At 50.4% G+C, this 13459-nt stretch overlaps 1 protein-coding gene across 1 annotated transcript in view; it reads left to right on the forward strand.

Annotated features, from left to right (window-relative positions):
• GFRA2 (GDNF family receptor alpha 2) overlaps positions 1–1152 on the forward strand; it is a 34995-nt gene extending 33843 nt beyond the window's left edge. The window contains exon 9 of the mRNA XM_058042512.1: positions 73–1152. Coding sequence (XP_057898495.1) covers positions 73–201 — 129 coding nt within the window. The 3' untranslated portion in view covers positions 202–1152. The remainder of the gene's footprint in view (positions 1–72) is intronic.
• Positions 1153–13459: the final 12307 nt, after the last annotated feature.

Consider the following 13459-nt stretch of genomic DNA (forward strand, 5'->3'; position numbering starts at 1 on the left):
CGCCACCCTGGTGGTGTCTCCCAACTTTGGGATGCTTTTCCCTAAAACCCCTCTCTTTTCCTTCCTCCCCAGGCCCAGCTGACCACGGATGTGATGCCGGACCAGAAGACTTTCATGGATCCCAAGGCGGGAAGCAGCCGGCAGCGGGAGAGCCGGATCCTGCTCCTCATTCCCATCCTGATCCCAGTTCTGGGGCTATAAAAGGGGTGGGAAGGAGCGGCCGGTGGGACGGGGACGCTCGGACCAGTGCCCACCAGTGCCACCAGTGCCCACCAGTGCCCACCGCTGCCGCGTTCGTGCCGGAGACTGGAACGCTCCCAAATCCCGGGAATGCCGAGCTCTGGAGAGGCAGGAGGAGCCTCCACCACGCTGGGAAACTTTGGTGGTTTTCTTCCTACTTTTTGTTTTACCCGTTTTTTTGGGGGCATTTTTATTTTTTTTTTGGTCTTTTCTGGGTTGGTTTTCAAGGAAAACTCCCTGGACTGGGCCTGGAATGGGGGTCTGGAGCTGCCAGCGGTGCCGGGGAGGGGGGAAAAAAGTCGGAGAAAGGAGTTGGGAAAGGTGAATTTCAGGATTCTTTGCACTGGGGTGGCCACAGGGACAACGAGGATTCCGCATGGGAACATCCTGGAGGATGAAGGCGCCATCGGGAGCCACCTCGAGGGGACTCCTGCTGCTCTTCCCATTGGATTTTGGGGGATTCTGGTTGGGATTTTTCCTCGGAGAGTTTCCGAATGGAAGAGAAAAGAAACTGGTGTGAAACGTGTGAGGTTGTGCTGATGTTTTCAATCATTCCAGGGGAAGAGGTTCCTTTTTCTTTTTTTTTTTAGTTTTTTTTTTTAATTTGGAATTTGGGTTGGGAGTGGAATTTGACCCATCCAGGGTCGGAATTCCCTATTTTCCCTCTCCACTTTATTTCCTATATACATATAACATATGGATATTCCCATATACATAACCCTACCCATGCTGTGGCTTTTTAATTCCTATTTTTCCCTTTATTTTCCCTCTTTTTTTTTAAAATTTTTTTTTAATTCCTCCGATTCCCACAACAACTTCCAAATGTATTCTTGGAAAATTTATTTTTTTTAACGATGTCTATAATGGAAAAAAAGAAAAACCAAAATAAACCAAGGAGAACAAACCAAGGAATGAAGCAGCCTTAAAATCCAAAATTCCATAAAAATCCCCATATCTGGGGGCAGGGGAAAAACAGGAACCCTTCAGCTGCAGGAATGCCAAGATTTGGGTTGGAATTCAACAATTCCCCACCTTTTTTTTCCTGCAGGAGACAACAAACAGGAAAAAATTCCCAAGGAGCTGCCACATTCCCGTTTTCTGGTGGTATTTTGGGAATTTTTATGTGCAAGAATTTCAGGTTTCAAATTCCAGTCCCTCCCTTGATGGGATTTGGAATTTTTTTTCTCCCAAGACAACCTGGCAGTGCTGAAAATGTTCGGATTTGGGGCACAGGAAGAGTGAGGGGCTGGATATTTTTATTTATTTGGGATTTTTGTTCGGTGCAGTGGATTTTTATTTGGGGAGCAGAAATATCAATTCCCATCCAGCTGTGCCCGTGGAAAAAAAGGGATTTTGGGAATCTTGGGGATGGTAAAATTGTTGAATCACAGAATTCCAGATGGGATGGAGTTTTAAATAATCTCATTCCAACCTCTGTTGCGGACTGGGACAATTCCCATTATCCCAGCTTGTTCCAAGGAGGTCTTGGATGTTCCAGGGATGTGGAAAATGGGATGGAAGGATCCCAGAGCTGTTTGCCAGGAGCTGGAGCTGGCAGAGAGGGGAGGGAGGGATGAACATTCCCTTTTCCAGCATGGAAAATCCGACGGGGGCATGTGGGAGCTGGCACAGGAAACATAAACAAATCCTGTCCCTCCTGGAATTCCTGCCACAATCTCAGGCTGCTTTTTTCTGGGATGGGGCAGCTCTGAGCCGGAGCCGGGTGTGGGGCAGCCAAAAAAAGGGATTTGGGAGCTCCACAGCAAAATTTGGGATCCCTCCTGGGGGTGATTCCCAAATCTGGGCGTTTCTCAGTTTGGGAGCCTTGAGTGCTGCTGGGTTTCCTTGGGAAAGAGGCTGGAAAATCCAGCAGGGATTTTTCCCTGCGAAAGCTGGGAGTGCTCTGGGATTTTCCTGAAGGAGTGGGAGCTGCTTGGAAAGGTCAGGGAAGTGTCTCCATCCAGCAGCACTGGGCATCCCCAGTGTTCCCTGCCCAGGAATTGTGATCCATGGAGATCCTGGGGTTACTGGGAGGTACTGGGAGTGGGGATTTGCTCCAGGATTCTCTCCAGGAATGGTGATCCCAGTGTTCCATCTAGGAATGGCAATTCCAGCACTGGGAATGGGGTCTTGATCCAGGATTGCCACCAGGAATGGCAATTCCAGCACTGGGAGCAGATTTCTCCCAGTAATTCCTCCAGGAATTCTAGCACTGGTATGGGGATTTGCTCCAGGAATGGTGATTCCAGGATTCCCTCTGGGAATGGTGATTCCAGGATTCCCTCTGGGAATGGCGGTTCCAAAACTGGGAATGGGGTCTTGATTCAGGATTCCCTCCAGGAATGGCAATTCCAGCACTGGAAGCAGATCTTTCCCAATAATTCCTCCAGGAATTCCAGCAGTGGTATGGGAATTTGCTCCAGGATGCCCTCCAGGAAAAGGATTTGCTCCAGGATTCCCTCTGGGAATGGTGATTCCAGGATTCTCTCTGGGAATGGCGGTTCCAAAACTGGGAATGGGGTCTTGATCCAGTGTTCCATTTAGGAATGGCAATTCCAGCCCTGGGAATGGGGAATTGACCCAGGATTCCCTCTGGGAATGGTGATTCCAATACTGGGAATGGGGAATTGATCCAGGATTCGCTCTGGGAATGGTGATTCCAGAATTCCCTCTGGGAATGGCAGTTCCAATACTGGGAATGGGGTCTTGATCCAGTGTTCCATTTAGGAATGGCAATTCCAGCACTGGGAATGGGGAATTGATCCAGAATTTCCTCTAGGAATGGTGATTCCAATACTGGGAATGGGGTTTTGCTCCAGGATTCCCACCAGGAATGGTGATTCCAGAATTCCCTCTGGGAATGGTGATTCCAGCAGTGGGAATGGGGAATTGATCCAGGATTCCCTCCAGGATTTGTGATTCCAGGATTCCCTCTGGGAATGGCAGTTCCAGCACTGGGAATGGGGTCTTGATCCAGGATCCCTTCCATGAATGGTGATTCCAGCCCTGGAATGGGTTTTGCTCAAGTATTCCCTCCAGGAACGGCCATTCCAACATTCACTTCAGGAATGGCAATTCCAGCACCGTTCTGTGCCCAGGTTTGGAGTCATTCCCATCCCCTCTCTGCTTAGATTGCCAAAATCTCCCCAAATCCACCCCAAACCCTGGAGCTTCCTCCGCCACATTCCCAGCACATTAATTACAGCAGAGGAGAATTCCCGTGCTTTGTGTGGAAGTGGAAAATGCTGGGATGTAAAACCCCGGCTGCCAGGATGGATAATTAACTCTGGAGATAATTCCCTCTTCATTTGGACTCAATTACTTTCCCGATAGGAGAAAGCGCTGAAAACACAATTTTTTTTTTTTTTTTTTTTTTTTTGGGAGGATGTGGCATAAAATAATAATGGGAAAAATCCACTCAAGCTTTTCCCAGGAGAGCTTTTCCTTCCTGGGATAAAGCAGAAGATAAATCCCAATTAATGCTTCAGAATTCCAGCTTGGCATCACCCTCCTGTCCTTGGAATTGGGGGAATTTGGAGTTTGATTTGGGGGAATTTGGGGGAATTTGGAGTTTGATTTGGGGGAATAAAGAACATTTTGGGGGTTTTAGGATGGATCAGCTGGGGTGAGAATGTCATGGGGTTTGCTCCAAGGAGGAATTACTGGGAAATGAGGTTTTTTGTGGGATATTTTGGAATTTTGGAGGAGTTTTAAGGAATATTTTGTGTCCCTGGGGTCACCTTGTGGTGCCCTCACAAAAACTCTACAAATCCTCAAATCCCAATGGATAATTCCATGAGGAATTCCCCCATTCCCAGCCGTTCCAAGGGGAATAAAAAGCCATTGAACCTCTTTGGAAAGCAAAGCATTTCCTGGAATATTCCACATGAATTCCCAAGCTTTTTCCTCCTGGCCGTGTCCAGATTTCATGATGGGCATTTTGGATCCTTAAGGAATTTTTGCCTCTCCAGGTGTTTTTATTCCTTCTCTCTGTGCCCGGGGCTGTAGATCCCAGCTGGGTCCTTCCAAAGGAAATATTCCAAGAGAGATTTTTAAATTTTGTTTTGCATCCAGGTTTTTGGAGCAGTTTAAAAGTCCCCATGCTCCTCGGAGGAAATGCCAAGCAGTGGGAGCAGGGAGGAAAAAATAGACGGAAAAGGGTTTTAGGGAGGGTTTTAAAAATAGCGGATCTTTGGAGGAGAAATCTGGGAAGGCATCAGGAGGGAGCCTCAAACCTGAGGGGGAAAGAATTTTCTGGAAAATTTGGATTCGTTCATTGCTGGATTGGGGCTGTCTTGGTGTTTTGGTGTTTCTCCACTGAAAATCCAAGGAAAAGGGGTGGAAATGTGGGATAGGGATGGGAGGATTTGCAGATGTTTGGGATTGGAGGGGGAACGTGGCTGGGTTTTCATCCAGGGGATTCAGGAGAGCTGGAAAAAGGATGGAGGGACAGGACACAGGGAATGGATTCCACTGCCACAGGGCAGGGATGGATGGGATTTTGGGAAGGAATTCCTGCTTGGGAGGGTGAGGATGGAATTCCCAGAGGAGCTGTGGATGCCCCTGGATCCCTGGGAATGTCCAAGACCAGGTTGGGATAATCTGGGACAGTGGGAGACGTTGGAATTGGCTGATCCCTAAAGTCCCTTCCAACCCGAAGCATTCCATGATTGATTCTCCCAAAAACTTTGCTGGAGAGACCGAACCATCCAGTGGAAGTGCCCAAGGGCAGGTTGGGAATCTGGGATAGTGGGAGACGCTGGAACTGGCTGATCCCTAGGGTTCCTTCCAACCCAAAGCATTCCAGGATTCCATGATTCTCCCAAAAACTTTCCTGGAGAGACCAAACCTTCCAGGGGAGGAGGTTTCAATCCCAGTAAATTCCAGTAAAACGCCTGTCTCGAGGCTCCTTGGCGGGAAAAAAAAAAAAAAAATCCAAACCAGGATAAATGACAGCCTTGGAAGGTTTCCTCTTTAACCTCTGGCCTCGGGAAGAAATCCATGAAAATGAGGAAAAGCTCCCGGGATTTACACAGGGTTAAAGACAGCAAATCCTGGGATGTGCCAGCAGTAATTCCCTGCCAGCTGGGATGTTGCCCTGCCGTGGGAGTGGGGGCACAACCAGCAGCCTTTTCCAGGAGAGGAATTCACAGAATCATGGGATGCTCCGGCTTGGGAGAGACCTTGAAGCTCCTCTCATCCCACCCCTGCCAGGGGCAGGGACACCTCCCACGATCCCAGGGCGCTCCAAGCCCCTGCCTTCCAATTCCTTGGATCTGGGTGCCTTTTAAAAGGGCTGGAAAACCTGGAAAAGCTCTCCCAAACCTCTGCAGGGGGAGGTTTTGCTGTCCTGGCCAGGGCAAGGCTTGCGTGGAGCCTTTTCTGTGCCCTCCTGAATTATTCCAGAATTATTCAGGAATTATCCCTGCCTCCCGCTCCAGCGCTGCATCTTTGCATCCGTTAATTAGGCTCGGTGGGTGAAATGAATCCCGGCCCTAATTCCCTGTCTGGATATTCATTATGGAAGCAGCAGCAGCAGCCGGGATGTCAAGGAGGATTAAGGCAGGAGCTGGGAAGTCACAGGTGGCTCCAGCACGGATTTCAAACCCGTGGAATGGAAAACCTGATGGATCCCGCTGGAATTAAACCCAAAATCATCCCGAATTCCCTGGGGCAGCGCGGAAAAATTCCTTCCCAGCGCTCCCACTTCCCCCCAGGCTGGCACTGAACTGGTCACAGTGTCAATGATCAATGGGGTTGGATCCCCCAGGAATTCCTCCAGGAATTCTCCCGGCCCCATTCCCAGAGCTCGAGGCATAAAGGCCTCATTTTCCAGAGGATGCTCCAGCCCCTGGATGATCCCCGAGGAGCCCGGGCAGGAACAAGGGCTCCGCTGTCTCCATCAGCCCCGCGGCCCCGGCCTCCTCTGGATGACCCCGCGCGGTCACTCCTGGAGAAAATCAAGTGCATAGGAAGCGGGAAGGGGGGGAAAACTTGGAATTTCCCCCCGCTGGATGCGCTCCCAACCCCTCCCCGTGCCTTGATGGGGATGGGGGTCGAGCACCGGCCGCACTCGGAGCGTTTGGGAATCAAGCCCAGCGCTCATCCCGGGGATTTGGGATGAATTCCCAGCCCCATTCCCGGCGCGGCAGAGCGGAGGTGTCCCGATATCCCGAATTCCCGGTGTCCCGGGGAGGCAGCTCCGGGCCGGGCTTTAATTAAGCGCTGAACATGACGCCGGTTTTAATTCCGTGCGTTCGGAGCTGCCCACACACCCCCGGTTGCCGTGGCAACCTTAATTTGTTTTGGAGCCTTCGCTCGGGTGGATTTGGGAATTTTTTTTTGTTTGTTTGTTTGTTCATCGCCTTTTCCTTCCCCCTCCTTTTCCTTCCCCCTCCTTTTCCTTCCCTCTCCTTTCCTTCCCCATCTCCCAATTCCATTCTTCCCATTCCCTCTCTCCCGACTTTCCCCCCTTATTCTCTCTCCCCCCTCCAATTCCCTAAATGAAAAAGCATCCAAAATTCCTTGCATGGAATAAAAAAATTCCATCCACATCCCACAGCCTCGGATTTCCCGGGATTTATCCCAAATTATCCCAGCTGCCTTCCCAAAGCATACTCAGCTCCCAAAACCTGAAGAGATCCATGGTTTCCCTTTCCCACACCTTGTCTTGGGTGGAAAACTGGGAATAAATCTTTTGGAAGGCCTGGCTGTGGTGCCGGGATTCCTTGGAATGTTTGGAAGGGATTTTCAGCATTCCTTGGAATGTTTGGAAGGAAATTTTAAGGATGCCTTGGACTGTTTGAAAGGCACTTTTGGGATTCCTTGGAATGTTTGGAAGGGATTTTTGGGATTCCTTGGAATATTTGGGAGGAGTTTTTGGGGTTCCTTGGAATGTTTGGAAAGGGATTTTCAGCATTCCTTGGAATGTTTGGAAGGAAATTTTAAGGATGCCTTGGACTGTTTGAAAGGCACTTTTGGGATTCCTTGGAATGTTTGGAAGGGATTTTTGGAATTCCTTGGAATATTTGGGAGGAGTTTTTGGGGTTCCTTGGAATGTTTGGAAGGGATTTTCAGCATTCCTTGGAATGTTTGGAAGGAAATTTTAAGGATGCCTTGGACTGTTTGAAAGGCACTTTTGGGATTCCTTGGAATGTTTGGAAGGGATTTTTGGGATTCCTTGGAATATTTGGGAGGAGTTTTTGGGGTTCCTTGGAATGTTTGGAAAGGGATTTTCCATCTGCTGAACTGGTGAGGGAGAGCAATTAAGGGAAAGGACCAAGGGACTCTCATTTCCCAACTCTCTCCATCCATAAAATCCAATGGCAAAGGGATCAATCCACAAATTTCCTTGGGAATGTTGGAAAAGCAGCGTTTGGGGCAGCTTCTTCTCTAATTAGGGTAATTAAGAGGAGCATCTTCCAGAGCTGTCCATGCCTTATCCTGGGAGAAGCTGGGTTAGAATCCATTTCCCAGATTAGGATCCAATTCCCATTTTAGGATCCAATTCTCATTTTAGGATCCATTTCCCATTTTAGGATCCATTTCCCATTTAAGGATCCAATTCCCATTTTATGATCCCTTTCCTATTTTAGGATCCAATTCCCATTTTAGGATCCATTTCCCAGGTTAGGGTCCAATTCCCATTTTAGGATCCAATTCTCATTTTAGGATCCCTTTCCTATTTTAGGATCCGATTCCCATTTTAGGATCCATTTCCCATTTAAGGATCCATTTCCCATTTTAGGATTTAATTCCCATTTTAGGACCCAACTCCCATTTTGGGATCCAATTCCCATTTTAGGATCAAATTCCTGATTTAGGATCCATCCCAGAATGGATTATGGGACGTTTTCCTAAAAGATCTTGAAGCACTGGGATTTTGGGGATTTTTGCTTCCCACTCCTGGCTGGAGCAGGATTGAGCCTGGAATTCTGTCCTGCCCTGCTCTGGGAGTTAAAAGAGGATCCATGAACATCACAGGGAAGAGGAAAAACTGGGAATTTTTGTCCTTCCAGTGGGAAGCACGCATGACTTTTCTCCTCTCCAGTGGAAAATTCCCATTTTTTGAGCTCCTGAGCCTCATCCCAAATCCCAGATTTTAAACCAACACTCGTCTTCACCTCCCAGAAATCCATGGATTTGCCCAGGCCGTGTTTTCATGTGGATTAATGATTCCAACACGGAATTTCTTGTTCCATAATGGATAAATTCCCTGTTCGGGGAGTGCCAGCCGTTATTAATTAAGCCCAGCCCAAGGATTTGTTTGCTTTGATGTCTAAAGCTGCAGCTTTCCTTTTTTTTTTTCCTCCCTGCTTGTTAAACTTAATCAAAAGCAATCAAAAACGCTTCCCTAAATTAGAGCAAATTAATTCCCAACAAAAGGAGAAAGTCTCCGGTAGCACAAATGGAAAAGGAATTAAAAATAATTGGAGATGGGAGTAGGAGTAATCTAAATTTAAATATCAGCTTTGGCTCCTGGGCTGTGTTTTGGAGGGGTGGGGCAGGGTTAGGAAAGGTTTAAATACTGCTTTTGGTGCTGGGTTTAATTCTGGGTGGGATAGGAAAGGTTTAAATGCTGGGTTTGATGCTGGGTTTAATTTTGAATGGATAAAACAAGAATGGTGCAGGGTTTTAATCTGAGTTTGGTGCTGGATTTAATTCTGGATTGGATAGGAAAGGTTTAAATGCTAGGATTGGTTATTGGGGTTTATTTTGGATGGGTCAGGACAGGTTTAAATGCTGTGTCTTGCGCTGGATTTAATTCTGGATGGGATAGATTTTAATCTGAGTTTGGTGCTGGGTTCAATTCTGGATGGGATAGGAAAGGTTTAAATGTTGGATGTGGTTATTTGGGTTTATTTTGGATTGGATAGGCCAGATTTAAATGCTGGATTTGGTCACATTCCTGAGCCAGAACTCCCAGATCCCAGTGAATTCCCGAGGCTCCTGTGTCCGTGTTTATCCCTGTTTATCCTTGATCCTCCCTGGCACCACCTGCTGCCGCGTGGGAAAAGCTGGGAAATCGCGGCTGCCCACGAAATCTGGGAGCAGGAACCATGCCCAGGAGTTGTTCCCAGTGCCTGGAAAAACGGGATTTGGGGAGGAGGAGTGGCAGCCTGGGTGTCAGCAGCTCGGGGAGAATCATGGAGTCGTGGAATTCCAGAGTGATCTGGGTGGGAAGGGACCATAAATCCAACCCATGTCCAACCATAAATCCCTGGGCACTTCCAGGTATCCAGGGGCAGCCCCAACTCCTCTGGGAATTCCAGCCCAGCCCCTCCTCACCCTCCCAGCCAGGAATTCTGGCCCAATATCCCATCCATCCCTGCCCTCTGGCAGTGGGAGCCAGTGGGACACAGGACAGCTGTGTCCTGTCCCTCCTTCCCTTGTCCCAAATCTTCTCCAGCTCTCCTGGAGTCCCTTCAGGCTCTGGAAGGTGCTCCAAGATTTCCTTGGATCCTTCCCTTTTCCCACCTTTCCTTGGACACTCCCAGGGATCCAGGGGCAGCCACAGCTCCTCTGGGAATTCCACCCCAGCCCCTCCCCACCCTCCAAGTCAGGAATTCCTTCCCAAAATTCCATCAGATCTCCCTTTTTCCAGTGGGAAGCCATTCCCCGTGTCCTGTCCCTCCATCCCTTGTCCCCAGTCCCTCTCCAGCTCTCCTGGAGCCCCTTCAGGCCCTGGAAGTGGCTCTGAGCTTTCCCTGGAGATTCCCTTTTCCAACAACTCCAGGTCTTTGCTCATCCCAGGACTCTGTTGGATTGCTGGGTCAAATGGATCTTCTCATCCCCCAGCATCCCAAATTCCTTGTCCAACCTGTCCAGGTCCAAATTCCCAGGTCCAATCTGGGCCTGGAGCCACGTGGGATGGTGGGAATTGTCCCTGCCCATGGGACTGGCCAGGATTTAAGGTCCTTTCCAACCCAAACCGTTCCAAGACCCCATTGTGACACAGAACTGTGAATTCCTGCTCCGAGACCAAGCTCTGGGGAATTTTGGTTAAAGGCAAAACGAATTCCTGAAATTGAGAAGCAAGCATTTAATGGGAGTTTGAATTTCTCCAGTCGTTCCATAAACAGCCAGGGAGGAAACACCCCAAATCCACCCCTTCCCCTTGGAATTCCTTTCTCCAAACCACGCTGGGGGCCACGCTTAAACCATTGGATTATTCTCCAAGTGGGGTTTTATTGGAATAATTACCAATATAGCAGGATGGGATGTGCCTGAGCTTGTCTGGCCCTTGGTGCTGAACCAAACAGCGGCACTGTGGTGTTTCACCCCACAGACACTTTGGGCTGGCTGGGTGTGTGGTGTTTCACCCCACAGACACTTTTGGCCGGCTGGGGGTGTGGTGTTTCACCCCACAGACACTTTTGGCCGGCTGGGGGTGTGGTGTTTCACCCCACAGACACTTTGGGCTGGCTGGGGGTGTGGTGTTTCACCCCACAGACACTTTGGCCTGGCTGGGTGTGTGGTGTTTCACCCCACAGACACTTTGGGCTGTGGGTGTGTGGTGTTTCACCCCACAGACACCTTTGGCTGTGGGTGTGTGGTGTTTCACCCCACAGACACTTTGGGCTGTGGGTGTGTGGTGTTTCACCCACAGACACTTTGGGCTGTGGGTGTGTGGTGTTTCACCCCACAGACACTTTGGGCCGGCTGGGTGTGTGGTGTTTCACCCCACAGACACTTTGGGCTGGCTGGGTGCTGCACTGGGCCCGTGGGGACAAGTCCAGGCCTGCAGGAGCTCTGGTGGTGCTGGGATGGAGCTGCCCCCCATAACAGGGGCTGCTCCTCAGGTTTCCCTCTGTGGAGAAGCTTTGAGGCGATGGTGAAGGAAAGGAGTCGGTTCTGATGGAGGGTTTGGATGCAGAGCTTTATTCTGGCCCACAGGCCTCTGAATGCAGCACCAGCTCCAACAGAACTCCCTGAGCCCATGGTTGCTGCTCCTTTGAACCCCGGGGAGAGGGGCAGGGAAGGGGCAGGGAGCCACCAAGCAGGGACAGGAGGGGAGGGACAAAGGGACAAAGGACACCTGGATGGCCCAATGCCCCCAGGGGTAGAGGGCATCCTTTGGATCTGCCAATTCTGGAATTCCAGGATTGACAGACAGTGCTGGGAGGGGAAAGGAGAGGTGAGTGACACACCTGGCAGGGAATTATCAGGGGAGGTTCTGAGGCAAACCCTGAAATCACAATGCAACAATTCCCGAGCCTGTGCAGAGCTGGGCTCAGGGTTTGCATTTCCTGGAGTCACAGGGAGCCATAAATCAGCCCCAAATCCTCATATCCAGCCACCTGCTGACCTCTCCCTGTCGCCAGTGAAGGTTTGGAGCACTAAGTGGAAAATTGAAAAATTGGAAGGTTTTTTTTGCTGGATTGGAAGGAAAACCCAGGGGTAGAGGACATCCTTTGGATCTGCCAATCACTCGATACCTTCTGGAATTCCAGGACTGACAGAGGAATTCCAGGATTGACAGACAGGGCTGGGAGGGGAAGGGAGAGGTGACTGACACACCTGGGAGGGAATTATCAGGGGAGGAACCCAAGGTTCTGAGGCAAACCCTGAAATCACAACGCAACACCACCAATACTTGGGGGTGACAAAGCAGCCCTGGGTGGGTGCTGAGGAGCAGCCCCAGGCTGGAGGTGCCAGGAGCTGCCCAATGCCCCCCCAGGGGTAGAGGGCATCCTTTGGATCTGCCAATCTCTTGACGCCCTTCTGGAATTCTCAACGCCCTTCTGGAATTCCAGGATTGACAGACAGTGGCTGGGAAGGGTCAGAGAGGGGAAGGAGAGGTGACTGGCACACCTGGCAAGGAATTATCAGGGGAGGAACCCAAGGTTCTGGGGTAAACCCTGAAATCACAACGCAACAGGGCTTCCCAGTGCCAGACACCCGGGATAATCCGTTCAGGCACCGCGGGAATTCGCTGCCACCAAGGGCCGTCCCCGGTGTCACCCGCGCTCAGCGTCAGGACCCGCTCCTCGTTAGCGCCAACGCCGAACACATCCCGCTGCTTTCCCGTCTCCGGGAGAGGGGAAGAAACCCTTCCTGACAGCTTGGATAACCTTTCCCTGCTCCCGTTCTCACTCGGGAAGCGCTGACGCTCCCGGCTCGGGGCAGCTGTGAAGAGCAGAGGGCGGCGAGCGGAGGGTGGGAAGTGTGGCTAAAAATACGGCGAGTCTGGCACGTTCTGCTTTTTCCTTGGAATTCAGAATCCCTCCTGTGCTGCTCCAAGGGTGGGCCTAATTAGGGGTGTCAGAGCGTGAACAGATTTTTTGGGGTGTGGGGATTTTTTTTATTCCCCTTTTCCCACCGCAGATTTTTTTTATTTTTGGGGTGGGGGGTATTGACAGCAAATCACACTTGGAAAGAGGAGAATGGCTTCCCACTGCCACAGGGGATTTTGGGCGATTCCCAGAGAAAACTGTGGCTGCCATATCCCTGGAAGTGTCCCAAGCCAGGTTGGAATCACCTGGGATAATGGAAGGTGGGACAGGATGGGATTTAACTCCATTCCCATCCCAACCACTCTAGAATTTCATTCCTGGTGCCGTTTCCTGCTCCAACAATCAACTGGCAGGAGGGCCAGGAGCCTTTGTGTCCCCTCCTGGTGCCGGTGACGTCCTTGCGGAGGAAAAGCCCCCAAACAAAGCCAGGAGTCGTCAGTTAATTGCGTTTTAACGGCAAAATAATTCTGTGAGTCAAAGCCATTGATTGACTCGATCCCGTCCTTCTGCGGGGGCTGAGGATTCAGGGATTGTTTATTCCCATTAAATTCCTGCCAGGGAATTTATTCCCATTAATTCTCCTGCCAGGGGATGCAGGAGAAGGTGATGGGAGGCCCACAAAGGCTGCTTGGTTTGGGGTGGATTTGGGGTTTTGGGGCTGTTTGGGGAGGAACCCAAGAACTGCAGCATCCTTCATCCCCAAATCCGTGTCCTTGTCCTTTTTCCACAGCCTCAGGATGGATCCCAGCTTTGGGGTCCTCCCTTGACCTCCTTGATCCCAGAGCAGCCAGTAGGAGGCGAGACCCTTCTGGAAGTGCCTCTTTTCCCCCTTTTTTCCCCCCGTTCTGACTCGGGTGACTCACACAGCTCCTCCACAGAAAGCTTTTCCTTGGGGGAGCCGCAAAATCCGCGGCGCTTGAGGAACAGCGGAGCTTCAAACCTCGCCTTGTGTTGGCAAATGCCAGGCTGTGAATCTGGCCCGG

Source organism: Melospiza georgiana, chromosome 31 (assembly GCF_028018845.1).
Source record: "Melospiza georgiana isolate bMelGeo1 chromosome 31, bMelGeo1.pri, whole genome shotgun sequence".
NCBI classification, from domain to species: domain Eukaryota; kingdom Metazoa; phylum Chordata; class Aves; order Passeriformes; family Passerellidae; genus Melospiza; species Melospiza georgiana.